The sequence below is a fragment of the Epinephelus lanceolatus genome, chromosome 22, assembly GCF_041903045.1.
Source record: "Epinephelus lanceolatus isolate andai-2023 chromosome 22, ASM4190304v1, whole genome shotgun sequence".
NCBI lineage: Eukaryota > Metazoa > Chordata > Actinopteri > Perciformes > Serranidae > Epinephelus > Epinephelus lanceolatus.
The window spans coordinates 21,432,183-21,452,489 of NC_135755.1; the positions used below are offsets into that span (position 1 = coordinate 21,432,183).

The 20,307-nt window shown below is 41.1% G+C and overlaps 1 protein-coding gene across 3 annotated transcripts in view; it reads right to left on the bottom strand.

Annotated features, from left to right (window-relative positions):
• LOC117272635 (protein Dok-7-like) overlaps positions 1-19,988 on the bottom strand; it is a 58,653-nt gene extending 38,665 nt beyond the window's left edge. The window contains exons 1-5 of one of the 3 annotated variants that reach the window (XM_033651615.2): positions 19,723-19,988; positions 19,577-19,622; positions 17,923-18,153; positions 12,665-12,865; positions 5,640-5,759 (exon numbers count right to left, since the gene is read on the bottom strand). In XM_033651615.2, coding sequence (XP_033507506.2) covers positions 5,640-5,759; positions 12,665-12,865; positions 17,923-18,153; positions 19,577-19,622; positions 19,723-19,776 — 652 coding nt within the window. In that variant the 5' untranslated portion in view covers positions 19,777-19,988. The remainder of the gene's footprint in view (positions 1-5,639; positions 5,760-12,664; positions 12,866-17,922; positions 18,154-19,576; positions 19,623-19,722) is intronic. The other 2 variants (XM_033651614.2, XM_033651616.2) reach the window with 2 other exon arrangements.
• Positions 19,989-20,307: the final 319 nt, after the last annotated feature.

The window sequence follows — 20,307 nt, forward strand, 5'->3', positions numbered from 1 at the left end:
TCAATTGCTTATTCTAACATTTAAACGTTTTATTTAATCATACAGTTTTAAGTTGATTATGAATTTCCTCTCCTTCATTTTGAACTTCTGTGTGAAACTAGAAAACGAATGCTCCGAGTCCTGCTGTTGTGTGCCAAGAAGCACATCACACAAACATCAGGTGGCACAGATTCCTTTGGTTCCCTGTTGGAAAACATATGTCCAACAATAAATCTCACCAATCCAAAGAGACAGGACTTCACATTTTCAGGAAATTTATTTCACCTGAGAAAACCTACATATGGCAGTCTAATTTAGAGCTGAACTCAATATCAGATCTGGTAAGATTCAAACTAAGAATTTAATGTTTTAAACTAAGATTTCAAATAAATGTTTCATATTTGTAATGGTCACAAATGATACTTGTAAAATCTAGTCAGGACATTCTCATTAATTTTTTTTCTCATTATAACCAGATGTTATTGTCATGGGAAAAAAAAACAACACTTTCATTTTAACATGAAAAAATGTGAGAATGTTTTTTTAACAATGGCAGTTCTAGTGTCTTGTGGGTGTCGAGAACAAAAGGCTCTGTGTGCCATGTAAACTGAAGTGTACAAAGTGTACCAGCAGCATCATAAACAATACAAACTGATATCTGGTATCACATCGGTTGTCATGGCTGCATCCAAATATAAAAAAGAGCTGCCAACACTTAAAAGCTATGAAAAACTACTACCGCCTTGCCGTTATATGCCTCCACCAACCAGTCAAGTTGCAGTTACAGTTTACATTCAGGTCTGTGAAAACATCACACACACCCTCCCCCCGGCAGCACAGAAGATCTATATCAAATGTCTCCCCTTCTGTTCCTGAGTTATCATGTTGAGTAACGTCCAGAAAAGTGCATAACATGATGATGTCACAGTGAAGATGACCTTTGACCTTCTGGACATAATAGGTCAAGACTATCATTTCATCCAGTTGGACATTTGAGTGAAATTTTGTCATAATTAGCGTATAAATTATTGAGTTCTGGCCAAAAACATGTGTGTAGTGATCTTGACCTTTGACCTTCCACCATCAAATTCCAATCAGTTCCTTCTTGAGTATAGGTGAAAATTTGTGCCGAATTTGAGAAAACTCCCTTAACACCTTCTCCACGTGTAGCATTCATGAAAATGAGACGGACACAAGGTCATAGTGACCGTGACCTTGGCCACCAAATTCTAATCAGTTCATTGTTAAGGTCAAGTGGTAGTTTGTGCCAAATTTGAAGAAATTCCCTTAAGGTGTTCTTCAGAAATGGCATTCACAAGAATGAGACACATGGGTCACAGTGACCCGAAACTTTGACCACTAAATAATCCTTGACTCAAAGTGGACATTTGTGCCAAATTTGAAGGAATTCCCTCAAGGTGTTTAAGATATCGAATGCATGCAAATGAGACTGAGACGAGGTCACAGTGACCTCATCAGTTCACATTGTATGACATCACTGTGTTCACAAAATGAGATGGGTGCAAGTTCACAGTGACCTTGACCTTTATCCACCAAAATCTAATCAGTTAATTGTTAAATTAAAGTTAACGTTTGTGCCAAATTTGACGAAATTCCCTTGAGGTGTTTTTGAGATATCGCATTCACAAGAATGCAACAGATGGGTCACAGTAACCTTAAACTTCAACCACCAAATCTAATTGGTTCATCCCTGACTCAAAATGTACGCTTGTGCCAAATTTTAAGGAACTCCCTTAAGGCGTTTGAGATATCGCATTCATAAAAATGAGACTGAGGCGAGGTCACAGTGACCTTTATTATTAAAATCTCATCAGTTCATCTTGAGGTCCTTAAAAGTTTGTGTCAAATTTGAATAAGTTCCCTCAAGGTGTTCTTGTGATATTGTGTTCATGAGGATGAGATGGGTGGAAGGTCACAGTGACATTGATCTTTAACCACCCAAACATAATCAGGTAATCATTAAGGCCAAGTGAACACTGTGCCAAATTTGAAGGAATTCCCTTAAGGTGTTCTTGAGATATTGCTCTCACCACAATGGGATGGATGGCTGGACAACCTGAAAACATAACACCTCCGGCCACAGCTATCGCCGACACAGAGACAAAATAAAGCCAAAGTTTACCAGAGCGCTGTCTGCTGTTGTTTGATTATCAGCTGATATCGGCTTGCTCATCCCAGCTAAGCTCCACTAACGCCTCCTACTCTTTGACCAAATAAGGATTTTCTGGCTACTGTAGCTGGCAAAGACCACATTTATCTCACATCTATAGATACAAGATAAGGAATGAAACTAACAGCTTTTACTGTGCTCCAACTACATACAATTTAAAAATCATAAAATCTTAATTTATAAATGTATAAATTGCAACTTTAAAGTATAGTTTGACATGTTAAATCTGCATAAATATGAAGTTACAGCCGTCAGCTGGTTATCTTATATTAATATACAGATTGGAAACAGTCCTAACCATACACATTTTCCACTGTATCTCGAAGCAGCCATTGTAATCTTCATTCCCTATATTTACATCCCCTGAGGTGTTTGATTACAATGGCAATTTTCCTAGTTGAACTTTCTCGTAATTTAAGTTTAATATCCCCCCCCTCATGGGAGTAAAGTTTGTGTCCTGGAGACTAAACAGAGCGGGAGAGTTAAAAGTGGTGAGAGGTGGAAACAGTACATCACACACCAGTGACATACAAATAAGTGAGCCTGGGAACATAACAACAATTAATTAAAACAGAAGCGGAGAGATTTAGTCAGGAGCTGTGCAGGACAGAGACACACACACAAGGACTGAGAGGTGAACCGCAAGTGAGAACGAGACACACAATTAAGGGCTGCAGAGAGGAATAAGATCGAGTATAAAATGAGAGACGGGAGGGGAGAGCGGAGCGGTGGGTGACCGAGTATGAAATGAAGGGGGGGAGGCAGCAGTGGAATCCTGTGGATGAGGTTACATACATGCCCGGAGTGATTAGGAGGCTTTGGCTGCTCTGCTTGTGTGAACTGTGACTTTGACCCCACGCTCTCCCACCGACATCCTCCCTGCTATTTATTCTACTACGCACCACAATAATAGGAGTATGAGCTCAACCTGTGATTGGGCGGCGAGATGTGTGAAAACCAGAATATCTGCGAGACCCCACAGCTGCCTGCTCCACATTTCCTGTTAAGTTGCGCACTGGGTGAGACATTTTTTTATTTAAACTGCTAGTGTGGAAAATCGAGGGTGTTGAAGTGGACAGGAGGAGAGCAGATAATGTTTAACAGCTTTAGTTACATTAGATGAAGCATCCAAATGTGTTAATGAAATAACAGAAAGAAGAGCAATCACATAGAAAAGGAGCAGGGATGAGAGCATTTTCTTGTATGATTCTTTGTGTCGAAGACCATTTCTACTATTTTATATGGTGGACAGTGACAGGGATAATTTGAAAATTAGAGTTTAAAGATACCAAAGTTCACAATATGTCTGTAGATTATTACACTGTGTCTGCATTATTTTCTCCATGTGCCAAGTTACAGTTTCAAGTTCATTTTAAATACAAACCTGCAATAACTATGTTTTTTTTGGCCACGTGGGGGCAGCAGAAACAAGCTGTAAATACAATTTATCGCCTTAGAAAATATACACATCCAACAGATTCGGAGCAACATAATCATTCATGTGGCCACCTGACAAATGTAAGTTCAGTATTCCCTCTCCTTTTAGCTCTGTTTTTGGTCTCCACCAACTCCTAAAGGAAATATCTGGCACTTCAGCTCCTAAATGCTCCACTACGATGACCAATTAACCTCTACCATTTTCCATTTGTCATTTGGTGGTGAACCAGTAGCATACAGCGACAGCTTTTTCGCTAAAATTTGCAGCCAAAAACAAAGCTAATGAGAGTAGGTGTTAACTTTATCTATCTAACTTTAATTTGTGTTGATCAACTAATCAATTAGCTGACTCATCATTGCAGCTCTGCTTTATACTATGATAGCATTCCTAAAATTACATTATTTAAAAATTGCAATAAATTTAATAGTGAAAGGAACTGCATCGCCAAATTCTTGCCAATCCACAGCCTGAGCTGACAGTGAGTCTAAACATCGAGGTTGCAGGCTCAAAATTGAAACCAATGAGCTGAAAGACGTCAAAACTCTCCACAGAATCGAGGATACCTACGTTTGATCCTTTTCACATTGCCGTTTGACCCACTGTCAGTATAAAAATATTGATTATGGCGGATTTTTTTTTTAGATTATATTTTCGGGCTTTTCTGCCTAATGGATAGGACAAGCTTAATGAGTGAAGGGGGAGAGACAGAGGGAGTGACATGCAGCAAAGGGCCGCAAGCCGAAGTCAAACCCGAGCCGCTGCAGCAAGAACGGAGACTCTGTACTTGGGGCGTCTGCTCTAACCACTAAGCCACCAACACCCCGATTACGGCAGCTGAAAGTTGAGAGGAACAATGTATGCTGATAAATATTTCTTGCTTATTAATTTGTTTTGACTATTTAATTAGTCAGGAAACTGTGAAAAATGCCCGACACAATTTTCTCAGAGCCCACACTGTTTGTTTTCACAGTGGTTAGTCTGAGCAACAGTCCGAACCCGAAAGCCATTCACTTTCTTATCACAGAGGCCAAAGAAAAGAAGCAAATCCTCACAGCACTGAAATTAAACAAACAATGCTGACATTATCTTACAAAACAAAAAACTTTTCAGCTAAGAAACTAAGCAGAAACTTTTGAGTTCTCACAATGGGTGGCAGAAGAACAGGAGATCAGAGGAGCTGAGGGTGGACGTGATAGAGCTCAGGGTTCACAGACAAACCTCAGTGTTACACAGGAAGACTTATAATATTACACCCTATTAACTCTTTGGAAAACCTACCATACTTAGGTTTTCAAATAATACAGAATGGAGATCACGGTGTCTTCATATTAAGTCTATCATTTACCAAGTGTGCTTGGCATCTTTGACACACTGAATTCTTGCCAGAGAACCCTGTAGTAAGAGTTTAGAAAAACCCTAATGGCTATTTGGAACTGGGCCCATCCTCCAGCTCTCCCACCGGTAGCACTACACCCTCAACTATACATAGACTACAATTGAATTTGCTTTCCGTAAACACAGTTAGTACAGTAGTCATCCTCTGACTGATGTATAAGGTGACCCTCAGCTTTACATTCACCACAGTACACTTAAGTCAGGGGTTAGGCTGTTTGACTAAAATTATAAATTGCTTCAGAGGATTACCCAATTACATAAAAAACAGCTGTCAGTCATAGTATAGTCACATCAAAGCACATCCATCCACGGAGGAATCCTCTGACTCATTCTGCCAAAAATGGTCCGGTTCCAGGAAGGCAGCACACCTAACGGCCGTGCTAATCCCTGGAGGCACGGGAGGGGAGCCATGCACGGTTTGCTTCAATTTAAATGGCAAGTGTTGACTGCTCATACTCCTTGGCAACAGCCAGGCTATTCATTATCCAAATAAGCATCACGCAGAGATCCACCTTATTTCTTTAAATAATAGTCTTTACAGCTAAACTTTCCCCGTCTCTGTAGGTCTCTCACACACACAGTTGTTTTTTTCTAGTGCCTTCCAGCCGAGCAGCTTTAAACACCTCTGGTACTGACCTGGCAAAACTGGCCGCAGTCCAAAAGGGCCTCTGGTGGGGGAGATGCCTCTGACGATGCAGTCGAATAGAAAGCTGATCTGCTCGCTCTCAGCAGACGCGAGCAGAAAGACACCGGCCCCTGTAGAGAGCAAACTTTATTAGTGTTGGCAGCAGCAGGCCAAATATGCTGTGATAAGTACAGTTTTGCTATACAGGAGGAAATGATGTAGAAATATGTGAAAAGATTTGCCAAGTGTCATTGCACTAACATGCACCAACATGATTGACACCTGCTGGGGCTGCAACTAACAAGTCATCTCATTATCGAGGACTTGTTTGGTCTATAAATGTCTGATAAGTGAAAATATCCATTACAATTTCCTAAAAGCCAAGCCTTTGCAGTTAACTATCATACAGTACTGTCATACCTGTATACATGGAAACAGTCAATATATTTTAGCACTACTTAACTGCACATATTTTGATGGTCAAGTGGAGAATTTATCAGCAGATTAGGTAAAAGTCATGTGAACATTTGCAGGGAAGTCTAGTCGCAGTTGCAGCCGTGTCAGCAGTACAATAAGCTAGAATCAAACTGTATCTTCATAAAACACTGATCACAAAAAGTACTTTTTGGCACTACTTTTGTGTTACTTTCACGAAAATGACCTCAGAAGAATGAATACATATTATAAATGGATGAGCGTCATGTTGTTTCACAGCGGGTAATCAAAGCACAGAACCTCCGGTTAATTACAGTTCATTTCAAATCCAGTGCTGCGCAGGTCTGACCCATTCATGCATTCACACACAGTGGTTATTACGTTGTATTAAAATCCCCTGCTTCTATCAATAATAGCATGATGACAGTGAAAAATTAAATAGCCTAGACCTTTTAAAATAAATGAATAGCCTTGGACACAGGGAGGGTCAAGCAGACCTGATAATTATGAGATATGGATAAATATTTGTGTGTCTATGATATGAAAGACAATAAACAAATACTGCGGTTAGCTAAACAAATGGAAGGGCACGTGATGAAATCACGCTGACAATTGCAAATTAAAACACCGGTGCTGGAAGAACCCCCTGCCGGTGTGTCGGTCAGCTACAACAGCACCAGAGAGAGAGTTATATGTAAGAATGGGACTGTGTGCCGGTGTTGCTCTGCGGTTTTTGTAGGGGATGTGAATGGAAAGAAGCAGTTACTGTAGATGTGAGGTCTATAGGGTTGATCTCGGGGTTAAGGCAAAGATTAGGTTAATAAACAACTAGCTTATCCAAAAAGTGATGTTGGGCACAGGAGGTAAGGCACTGCCCCCTGGTGAAATACTAACTTTGTAGGGTGTCTTGTACATGAGACACAGCTTCACAGCTAATGTTAGCTACACACTGAAGTTAGCCATGTTCCCCATCTTAGTTTAGCATGTTAGCAAGCTAATATTTGCAAGTTAGCACTACACACAAAGTGCAGTTGTGACTGATGGGAATGACATTGGTGTTACAGGTATGAGGGTACAAACCAAAGTATTGGTCAAATAATAACTTTGGCAAACAGTTGAAGGGAAATTTCACTTAAAACCACAAGTGTGTACTTCATGGTGGCACTAGTCAGAAGATCGTTACGAATTAATCATCTGGGCTCCATAAATATCTGTGGCAAAGTTTGCAGCAATCCATTTAATAGATAATTCAGTCTGGACCACTGACCATTGTTTTTTTTCTACACTAATACCAAAATACTTTTTAATGGTACCTTTCTTTGATGAATATAAGCATGCTTTTACTTAAAATAAGAAGTCAACTGGGAACTTTACCTAAATAAAATATAGGCTAGTCTAAAATTTAAAAGAACTACATGATCACAGAATAAGTGGAAAAAAGCTGACCAGTGCTAACTTAATAGTTTTTGAAAAATCTGTGCCAAATACACACTGGGTTTCAAGAAAGTATTGAGGTCTGATTCTCAGCCCTTGTCGCGGCTGCTGTTATGACTTTTATATTAGATAATGAAAAAAAATTCCTCTTTATTTCTCAGTCTTTCACATCAATCCAGGATGTCATCACAGGTGATATAAGAATGCAAAGGTTAGAGTTCATGCTCGCCAGAGGTCTTTGACCTCCCTCTGACAATACAAGAGGCTGTCCATTACAAGGTGTCACCATTAAAGGGTTGTTGTGTCGCCTTGTCCCTGAGACCACCCAAATCAAAGCAGGCCCCAATCACATTCCCGACACTCCCCTAGCAGTGAGCAGGGTCAAAGGTCTGCAGTAAAGTCTGCACAAATGTCTGCACCAGTTGAAATTGGAGATGTATTGCCTGCTGATGTGGATGATATGGATCGAATTAGTTTAAGTAATTCTTTAAATCTCATCTTATGCTCTCCAGTGGAACAGGAACCATTTAGTTTGACTCTGAGGCTGAATTTAATCTCCTCACATTGTAGTTTTTTCTGTGAGGATCCACATCTACTTGTGTCATGCCTGTAAGAGCAGGTGACTGAACATCAGGTGCACAGCCAAAAGCAACAGTACAAAAAAAACTACAAGGCAAAACAAAAGGACAGGTGGCAGAGCGCATTTAGTTTACAACAAAGATTCTGTGTAGGAGCAAAAACAACTCAAGTCGACCCTTCTGGTCTCTCCTCTGAAAAGTGATAGAACACAGCGTCATTACAAAGCAACAGAACTTACTAAATCGTGTTGGGTAAGTGGTAAGTGTAAATTAGCTCGAGTCTTCACCAGAGCAAAGGCTGGCCTTTCTATTTTTGCAGTAGCAAAATCATCCAAGCAGGAAAACTTTAAATGGATAGTTTGTTTTTGGATAAACCAGACTATTTCTTTCTACAAGTGACACAAACTCATAAATTTATGAAACCAGTGCCAGCTTCCCTCAGTGGTACCAATATACACCTTCTCCAACACACGAATTTCTTCATTAATAGTGAAATTAGCAACTTTATAAATACACATTTTAACAATGTCTAGTTTAGTTCCCCCGCAAATAAAAAGAAATAGCTCCTAAGCAATTACTGTGTCTCTAAAGCAGAACAACAACCAAGAAACAACACTGACAACACTGATTCACAGCCAATAATAAGCCTCCTTTTAGCTCTATTTTTGGGCTCCACCAGCTACAAAGAGAAATATCCAACCAAAACTGCCTGAGAAAAGTTTGCACTGTAAGTTTCTGCAAACCACGGACAGTCATACATCATTTTATTGCAGATACTTTGAAACTTAGCATTTCTCAACAACACTGTGGTGAAGGTCTGGTTAGGTTTAGGCACAAACTGTATTTATTATTTTACAATAATATACAAAACTTAAAATTAAAATGTAGAATATGTCAAATTTAAAAAATAAAAAAAAAAGCAAAAAGAAGGGGGGTTCAAATAAAATCTATAAAGTAAATCTTAACAAAAACAAAAAAAGAATCATTAACCCTGGTCAGAAGATTTCATATAATTGAAGTAGTCTATTAAACGCTGCCAGATTTTGTAGAATTTCTCCTTATTTTTTCCAGGGAGAATTTAAAGAGAATTTTCTCTAACTCCAGGTGCTTCATTACATCATTCATTAGATCTGAATGTGTTGGTGCAATTTTCCATCAATCATTGTCCATCTGACTCGTTTTAAGCCCTTAAATCATGTGTGATAAGTGTTTCATACACAGAGTACAGCACAAACAGTGAATGCTCAAAAGAGCCCATAAACACCTCTCCTCAACATCACACTTTGGCTCGCATTTCCTCCTGAGAAACTCATAACACTGAGGATAAACCATCATGAAGGTTGTGGATAAAAGGTCGAACAAATGCTGCTCACTGTTCTACAGCTGCGTCAACCAGAGGTGAGATGTCCAACACTGTTACACCACTTCTCCCTCTGCTGAGAGATTACATGTCACAGGAACGCATGCCCTTCAACACTCACATTTCAATGCACCTTCACACACATTTTGCCCTTTTTCTGTACATGACAGTGTATGTGATGTCTGACCACCATCATATTATCTAATATCCACTGCTGAAGCTTTAATGGAGCTAAATAAATCACACATCGCATACTCAAGAGTCATGTTTCCAGGGGGGTCATCGCATGTCTGTAACGCTCTAATGTCTCTGGCGTTCCCCTCGTGTCTGTCTCTGTCCCCTCCAGGTGTTGACACACACTCGTCTCTGCTTTAATGGTTTCACGTCTGTTCCAAGATGCAAACCACGGTTTCCCTTATCACAGGGACACGCACAGCCAGGACTGTTATAACTGAGCTGAGGGGTAACTCTTGTTTCTCAAAAACAACCTCTCGGGAGTGACGCATGATGTTGAATTTTGGGCACAGCAGGAGTGATCCTGCACAGCCTGAATGATTTCCCCCCAGCAGGTTTCTTGTTGTCATGAAGCAGCTGGTTTTCTAATGCACCATCCACTGAGTCAGAGAGGAGGAAACTCTAATGAGAACAAGTGAAAATATTTTACTGCCATCACGTGCTTGCCATTACTCATTTAGGTGAATCAAATTACCAATAGCAGCCCACTGTTTCATATTAGACATCAACACTGCATCCATATGCGATTGTTAAACATCTCTCTGTAACACAGCATGAATCTGCTGCTAGTGTTTCCACACGGTTATAAAACCAGTGATTTGGTCCCAGTCAGCCACAGGAGTGTCAGTGAGGCTGGGCACTAATTACTGGGCAAAGAGGCCGGGCTCAGTTGGTGCTGAGTGGGTTTACAGCCAGGACAGTCAAGTTTCTGCATGCCAAGAAGTGTTGCCACAAAGTCTGAGGCACCTTGTGTCTAAAAGAGATTGCCTACCACGATACACCTACTTCTACAGCTACCAGGAACTAACTGAGAAGACTGTGGTGCAACTCAGCAAATTTGACAAAAAAAGAACAGAACAGAAATAATGATTTGAAAAATGATTTGAAAAAAATATCCATGATTGTTTTTAGAAGTAAAATCCAAAAATAGGATCACAAATGTGAGACTCTGAATTATATCTAATAGAGGTCACCACCAGATTGCGGATTTTTAAAAGCCAATATAATAACAATAGTTTGGACCAGGAGAAAGCTGATAGCTGATTAACTGGCACAGGAAGTGGCAACATTGACTCAGTCACAGACTCACTTTTGCTTTAACTCTGGACCTACTGCTGCAGTCCAGCCAAAACATGTATGTAAACACATGTTAAAATGAAGAACAATACACTAGACAGAGTCACACAGCAGAAAGGGCCTGGTTCTCTGACACCATACACACTGATCAGCTCCGTCTTGATCCATTTAACACCTCCAATCTTAAGCTTGGGTAGGTGTTGTACATCCTTGCGGGACTGTTGGAAGCTCCGCAGCCATCAGCCACTATCAGAGCCAAGCTAAGCTGATAACAGTAGTTTATAAAATGTCCTATTGGCCCAGATCAATCGGCCAAACTGGTAAATCTGTCAAACTCCAATTAATGCCATAATACCCAACAAACTGCCAGATATGATAGGTCACCTGCACAGATACACTTCAGTTTCACAATGACCTGAGTCTGATGTAAGGGCAGTGAACGTCTGTTGCCCTAGTTGGTGCACTGTGTCCAGCACCATTGCCCCTCGTCTGCTTTTTATAGTTGATTTAGCGTGCTGAATCGGCATCAGTGACAGCGGAGCCTATTTGTGAATGAAATCACTCTGATTGGCAGTCCAGCTCAGTGCACAAGAAGCTAAATGGAAGTGAGGAACGTAAACAAACAGCTTAAGTCTTGAGGGAGTGAGACCAAAACAAACATGTTACATAAGGTAAGATTATTTTTCTTTAGTCAGTGAGCTCTTTAGCAGAAACGTTTCATGATTGTTTGTGTTATTTTTTACTGGTGCACAGTAAATATGCTATGGTCTGTCAACACTGCATTGTGTTGTTAACGTGCTTGCTGGCTAACGAGCATCATGATGGTCTTTTGGTTTCCCTTCTTGAATGAGAAATTCAGACTTCCGCCTGCTGGTGTGCAGTTATTTCCTCTCACTAAAGTGCAGAACATATGTAGTGGTTGGCTGTCGGCTTTTAGTCTTTGCGGTGTGTTCATGTGCAACATTTTGGTTGAGACACAGGCAACGTGAGGTGACACAACAATTGGCTTCCTTCACCCTTTGCTAGGATTAAGAGTGCATGAAAACTAGTTAGCAAGCAGAGAAGCCAAAATGGACTGCTTTAAAAAGGGACAGTTCACCAAAAAAAATACATATTTTTCCTGGTTCCTATGAGTAGATGTACGGGTTCATATGTGCAACCACAAATCCACCCGGGGTACTTCAACACATCTCACGAGGCTATGGAGGTAAAAAACAAAAACATAATTGTACGCTGTAGCATTAAGATTCCCTCAACTGGAACTAAGTGAAAGAATGAAAAACAGACCCAGACAAAAATTACACAACAGCATTTTCCCTTATTTAACTCTAAGTTGCTCGTGACATTATTGTACTGAGAAGGAGCCTCTTTTCCACAGAAACTGTTGAATGAAAGCTTCACATGAATCATCTCAAGTCACAGCCGGGGATTATTCAGTCTGCTGGTGAAAAGACAAAAGAAAAACACAGCTAGATACTTACTTAATGAGCTATTAGCCTCTAATGATGCGACCGAATTTTGCTCAAGAGACATTAATGTCATGAAATGATGAAGACAGAGTGAGTCAGACATGTTTTTTGGTGCTCTTTTTCTATTATGTTTACTTTGCTTTGATTTCTGCCTTCATATTGCTGTAATGTTCTGTTTTTTAATCCCCCCATTTTGTCAACCACTCACTGTTATTTGTGGTATTGAATTAACCTTACAACTGTTTTTATAGTTCCTTTAGTATCCCTCATTCTTCCAAAACACAAGAGTGCTGTTTCAGCCCAATAACTAATTATCTTGATGTCCTGAGGAACCATCTGCCAAACATAAAATACCAGTTTATGGAGCCACAGAATAGCTAAAAGGCCAATTCACCTAAACTAACACATCTGTAGCATAACAGCAGCAACACAAGGAGTAATAAACTTACAGTAACCACATCTTGTTCCTCCCTCGAACACAAATCCATTGGGTACAGGCCCATATCTGCGCAGGTCGGGAAGGTTCCAGTGGCCGATAATAACAGGAGGGACGTCCCGGGCCAGAGCCACTAGGTTGTTACACAAATGAAGAGTTGCGGGTCCACTCTCCAACTTGGTCCCTGGTAAGACTCCAACACTGAATCTGTGAACTAAGCAAACAGAGAAATTAGTAGAAGAGCCAACAATAGAAACTTAAGTCTTGAAACTTCAGGAGAGAGACTTGCATCTTTCTGGATGTGGCTCTCCAATACTCTACTGGACCTGTAAAGTCTGCCTAGGAAGTATCGAAAGCACATTTTTATGATGTAACAACATTCACTGTAATGAGGCGTTGAGGTTTGCAGGAATGAAAAATACAGTTTAAATCACGTCAAAGCAACTGTCAATGTAGAATACAAATTGTAAGAGAAATTAGCTTTGATAGATACTTGTCTTGACAGCCTGCACATGTACATGTTTGACATAATTAACATATAGTCACACACAATAAACACATGGACAAATAAGGACATGTATAATATGCATACTCATATATACTAGGGATAGGTCATAGGTCTCATCCAAAGACACGCAGGGTAAGTTAAATAGTGACTCGAAATTGGCCGTAGGTGTGAATGTGCACGTGAATGTGTCAGCCCTGTGATAGTCTGGTGACCTGTCCAGTGTGCACCCTGCCTCTCACCAAATGTCAGCTGGGAAAGGCTCCAGCCCCCTGCAACCCCTAACAGGATAAGTGGTTATGGATAATAAATGAATGGATGAAAATAAATGTGGTTGTACTGTGGTGGAAATGAGAAGCCAGATGACTGGCAGATGCAACCACACAGCTTATGTGGTGAAGCTTGAATCTGTTGTTTACAGCGAGTTGAAGTGAATGTGCAAAACAAGACAGAAAGTCCCATTCCAAGTGTTCATCTTCAAAGACTGGTCAAATAGTTCCCAGTGAATATGGAATACTATTTTGGCTTGAAAAGCCCATCTCAAATACATGACATATATCCTTAGATTTAAGATAATACAAATGTATACACTCATACATACAGCGGTAAATAAGCTTTTTCACTCAGGGTTGCAATGGACAAACTGCCCCAATAAAAACACAAAAAAGTATAAATAAGAGAACTTCAGAGGTGCTGGTAGGCAGGCTCTGTTACCTTTGGACGAAGCCAGGCTAGAGGTTTCCCCTTGTTTCCAGTCTTTATGCTAAGCTAGGCTAGCCAATGGTGATAGCTTCATATTCAAATGGACTACATTTATAAAGCATTTCTCTAATCTTAGCAACCACTCAAAGAGCTTTACACTGCAGGCATCATCCACACACACATTCATACACTGGCGACCGAGGCTACCATTCAAGGTTCCTCCTGTTCATCAGAAAATCATTCATGCAGACTCACATACCAATAACACGGCCAGTGTCTTGCCCAAGGACGCTTAGACTTGTACACTGCAGGGACCAGGGGTCGAACCGCCGACCTTCTGATTAGAGATTAAGACATGCTTTATGAGCTTGAGGGTTCACTGCAGGGCTGCACTTCACCGAGGAGCTGCACACTTTCACAATCAAGATCCAAACAGGAAACAAGCTGCCAGGATTTTGGTCAGAATCCATTGACATGAAGTGGAAGAGAGCCCGCACTCAAACTAGCTGCAGTTAGGCTTCACAGGGGATAGAAAACACAGCGTCCTCACCAAATGATTACTTCAGCACGGATTTGATTTCATTCAACAATAAAAAGGAGAAACAGCTGCACATAGAGAATGACATCACAGCAGGCTCAGAACTAAAGCCCAAAGCAATCCATCAAAGCCTGTCACAAACATCCGTGTAATTGAGCCTGTGTACTGTTGCTAATAAGAAACCAATGAGGAAAACTGGATGTAAAATTAGAACTAAATATGAGGACTCCATTTGTGTTTCTGCCTGTGAGTTTGTAGAACATCACTGAACGCATGTGTGGAGTTTCCCAGCAGCACTACACCAAAGACTCTTACTTCAGCAGGTGAGACTGATGGAGCCGATGACGACGAAATGTCGCCAAGCTGCGTCGTGTCATCACTCAGGTTAAGAAAGATTCATATGGTGTCACACAAGGCAACAATAGCTCTGTACACAGTGGCCCTCCTCAGCTCACAGCGTGGCAGGTGACATTTCTGCTGGTTGGACGAACTCCACACACACACACACACACACACACACACACACTCATTCAAGGACAACACACTTTTAACTAGCTCTCTCAGAACACACAGACACAGGTGCATCCACGCAAGCGAGCAGACGTTTTCACACGCGCTCACGCCAGATTCGAAGGGACAACTGCAATGCAATTTGTCTTTAGCACCATGTCCTCTACCACACAGGCAGGTTTAATAACAGTGTCATTAGTGACTGCTTTAAAATACAGCTGGACGCCAGCCACCTGCTGAACAGCCCAACGCTATTATTAGCCCCTGCTTTGTTTATCACTTACATAACTATACAATAGATCCACACAGTAGCCTGTATACATGCTGCGTCTTGATGCTTGGTTATAACTTAACTTTTAATTCTATGATGAGCGTGGAGGTATGAACAAAAATAAATACCACAATAATTCTCATCATCATGCCTTCAGTCTCAGTAACCTGTAATCAACTTTTAGAAAGTTTTAAAATGACCTGCCCTGACAATCAGAAGTGCTCATCACAAAGAATGCTGATCTGTTGTGGGTAGGGGAGATGAGCAGAGGCATGTGACCATAGGATGACTTAGAGCCTGTTTATACCAGGTATCAACATGCGTCTTGGATGATCCAATCACAAGTGGACAGGTCTATGTTTGTCTGCATTAGAACGCGTCTCCACATGCATCTCGAGTGACCACATGTGATCGGATCTCACCTCCCTGCTCTATAGGCAAGTAAACGTGAATCATTTGCTTGCAAAGACCAAATGTGTTGTTGTTTTAAACCAGCAGAAGCCTTGAAGTTCTATATGTACATTTATAGACTGTATTATCCATCAGCCATGCATCCATTTTCATCTGCTATAGATATGTAATCCCTCCAGCATGTTCCTGGTTCCTCCTACCAGTGAGACGTCCCTAGAACACCTCCAGCAGGAGGCGCCCAGAAGGCATCCTGATCAGATGCCAGAACCACCTCAACTGACCCCTTTCGAAGTGAAGGAGCAGCGGCTCTACTCCAAGCTCCTTACCCTATCTCTAAGGCTGAGCCCAGCCACCCCACAGAGGAAACTCATTTTGGTGGCTAGTATCCGCGATCTCATTCTTTCAGTCACTACCCAATGAGTAAAATTGTAATTGCAGGGTTGAACACAGCGTACTGACAGCCCTTCGTCTCTCTACACCCGTTTAGACTTGTATTTAGCCCTGTCCACTTCGGATTGGATCACCCAAGACACCTGTTAATACCAAGTATCAATAGGCTCATAGTCATAGTTTTTTCAAGAAATGTCTGCAACCTTTTACGTGTATCGAATCAGCAATGTAAATTTTTGTCGATCACACAACTATCAAATCAAACAGAAGTAGAGAGTTGGTAAAAACACCACAGTTCCTACTGACGTCACCGTCTCCAGCCTGCTTCTTTATTACAACTGTTTTTATCCCTCACAGCTTCTGATATCTTAGATATGAATGAGAATGTGTTTTTACATTTTGTTTTCATCACAGAAGCCTAAAAGGCCGACAGCAATTCGGAAAACCATTCAGAAACCTCAATAAAAACACCCAAAGCACATCAAGCAATCAACTGCATCTCACCAAGTCGAAATGAGCACGGACATAAAATTGTTCCTCACTTGCAGATGTGTTTTTCTGTCATAACGGAAGCTAGGATTTACTTTTGATCAGTGCATGAATCTGTATGGTGTTGGTCCCTTGCTTACATTAATTATCAGTCAAGAAACTGCAGCTTTTCCAAAATCCTGCTGCAACATTCACCCTGCGCCCTGCCTTCATTCAACTTGCCTCAGGTGATTCTGCTCATCACCTATAAGGCTTTCATAGGACTATGAATGTATTCATGAACTGCCAACCCCTTCTCTCCTCATGGCAAGGAGCATATAAAAGGAGTGGATGTAGCCTCTGGGTCTTTAAAACGAAGCCATTGCAAGCACATTTAACCTGCATTCATTCTAATGGCCAGCAGGGGGCAACGCCACTGACTGCAAAAGACGATGTGAAAATGGCTCTTCTTCTCATTTGATTTATTAACTCAATAAACATTTTCCTCATGAGTTTATGGACTCAATTGCTAGTTTCAAGTCTTCTTCAATACAGCATGATGTTCATTTTGTAAATTATGGTCCCACTTAGAGTAATATAGACAATAAAGCAGGGTATACTTTAGGGTGTGGCTACCTTGTGACTGAAAGTCTCCACCACAGCAACCTCTCAATCAGGATAGAGGCGTAGCTAAAGGCGTATCTATCGCACTGTGTACATTTAAATAGCTGTGGACTTGGTTTTAGTCTTTGTCCATATTCTTTTCTTAGATCTTTCACCCCCTCAAAGTGTGCATTATTTCTGCAGATGTGTTGCTGGTACAGTGGGGCATGTGTTGTTGCCTCAGGTTCTTAGTCACATCAACCCCTGCTCCTCTCCAGCTCCACTCTGTTGTCCAAATATGGTCACTTCTGGCTCCAAAAAACCCAAGATGGCGACAACAAAATTCCAAACTAGATGATGATGCTTAGATGATGTCATGCTGGCTACATCTACTTCTTTTACAGTCTATGGACAGCACTCTAAGGTCATCTGAGAAGATTGTAATGCTTGTTCTTTGGTTTAAAATCAAACCATACCTTAAACTGCATCTATAAGCTTTGTTTGGCTGGCATCATCACTGCTGTTGATGGCAGTTTGTTTGTCTTACAGTCTTCCTTTTGTTGACATCTTCATATAGAAAGGTGCATACATACTTACTTGTGATTAAAACTCTTGTTTCTGTGCACAGGTTTGGCAAGTTGCAGGGTATCTCTCTTTGGCTGCAGAGAATTTTTAAACACTGAAACCTGCCAGCATGATGGATGAACCTCTCCCCTTGCTGAGAGTTGCCTTTATTACAGAACAGTGAGGTCTAATGTGGTATTATTCTGTAAAATTTAGAGCGATTCAGATTTCTCGAAAGGTTGCGAGCACTGGAAGGGAAACGCCAGGAAAGCAAAACATAAAAACCAAAGCACAGGCGGATCTCCTCACCTTCTCCGAGGCAGTATCGTAGGCGGGCGTCCCACGCCAGCAGGGCCTCCTTGCTGTCGAAGCCCAGTATAGCAGCCTGGTTTAGGCAGAGGATGGCCAGAGTAAAAGCCACACCTTCATACCACTGTCCCACTTCCAGACCGCAGATCTCCTCCAAGGTCACACTGACCCGCTCCTTGTTTCCCTGCGCTTTGTCGGACTTGTCTTTGAAAACCAGCAGCAAGAGGCAGTCTGGAGGAGTCACAGAGTAGAAAAATAACATCTTGTGCCTAAGAACATTTAACATTTCATTTTTGTATTATTTTTAGACGTATCAGTTCTCTGAAAATAACTGGGAACACAGCTAAAACTCATAATTAATTACACTGTCAAATACTAACAGGATGCATTCTGACACACAGTAGCTGTTGTCGTGTCCTGTAGTCTTTTGGCACCTTCAAACAATCAGTGTCAACTGACAAAACAAAACTGTGTGTGTGCATCCTGCTCAGTCACACACACACACACACACACACACACACACACACTTCTTAACCAACATAACTGAGGCATGAGCACAGACAGCTGTGATAACACTGGCATCAAAAATCTGAAGAGCAGCAGCAGTCAACCTCAGTCTAACCTGTAGAGCAGGATAAGCTGTCCAGCAAGAAACCTTTCTGTGTAATGCAATACAGACATTTCATCCTTGTTTCTTATCCATAAAAAAGGCCAGAGGCAAGGTAGGTGTCAGACAGCCTCAGACTCAGTTTTATACAAGCTGAAGCCTCCTCTTCAGATGTGACTGAATAACAAGTACAAATTCATTAAGAGCACAGTCAAGGTGCATCTAAAAATACAGCAGGGCCCAGACTATTTGTCTTTAGGTTATTAACTTCAAAAATCGCTAAAATAAGATTCAATACAATTTTAAAGCTTGTGGAATCATGTTTAGAAATATTTTCACAACTGTGGGTGTATATCTGCGTTTGAAAAATGAGAAAGGCTTGTTAGTGTGTAGAAAAACAGTGATGCATCTACAAAAAAATGAGAATGTCAACATCAAATGTGTCAGCAGTGAGGTTAGACAGAGTACAGCCACAAAGCAAGGAAATGAATACACATGAGGACACATTTAAAATGACAGGAGCAAAATTTAACCCTGTTTTTGCAGCCGAAATCAGGGCAGACATTTGCACTTTAAAATCACTTGTTTAAAAATTCACTTGTACCTTCTACTTTGAATCTGTGCTCAGATATTCAGAAAAAAAAGTTGTTTTTTCAATTAGGTTTTGGGTCACCTCGCTGTTTCTCCATAAATTTTAGTTATTTTCTTCAAAAACAAACCTTTTCTACTATATTACTGTAATTTCTCGTGCACGGTTTTGTCACACAGGTATCTAGAAGTCTTTCCTATTTTATTTCACAAGGTCTGAATCTTTTGTGACCCTTTGAGCCCACAGACAAGGCCTAAAATCTGAATATACGAACCTCATTAACACAGGCAGGGTCCATACAGCTGGACGACATGCAGGATAGCACCTGATATGTTTAACTTGCTAGCTTCCTTCACTGTGGCGCAGCTAACATGCGCATTAATTGTTTACCCAATGCTTCACAGATAAGTCACAGTTATTAGAAACAAGGTTCAGCTGTGTAACGAGGAGGTTTTTACCTGCTACAGGCGACGGCTTGCGGAGAACGAGCCACCTAGTTTTCCACTGTGGGAGAAAACACAAGTAGAGACAAACTTTGTTGTGAGCACACATTCAAAGTGCGTTGAATTACTATCCGTCAGCAAACACAGGCACGCTAAAACACCTTTTTTCCATCTCTGAGTCTGGCATATCCCTCCACGACAACAGAATCCGTCATCTTCAGTCATGGTTCCTGACAGCTGCACGGTCGCTGCCTGAATGAGGGGTCACTTTCAAAATAGCTGCTCTCTCTGCTAGTGGGGCGCAAACTCGCCCCCAGCAAGCCACATGGAAAATGGCATGACCACTATCTGTCTGTCTGCCTGCCTGTCTGTGCACCGGCCAGCAGACCATGCTGCTGCCACCTGGGCTCGTTTACACCACCTGCTACTGGAGGAAACATCACATGCTTCTCATACTACAAATGCGACATTTTACATTTCTGGAAGTTAAAGGTCCGGTGTGTAGGATTTACAGGCATATGTTGTTAGAAACGGTAGCCCATGTTATATTTATTAAAATCTTTTCATTAGTTTTTAATCACCTGGAAATATGATTTTTTTTTCATTATCTTCGAATGAAGTCCGCCATCTTGTTTCTACAGTAGCCCAGGAGGAACAAACTAAACGCTGGCCCATTTTTTCACATCGGCCACTGTAGTCCTCCTACATAGTTGAAACACAGGAGAAGTTTGACTAACTCCTAAACA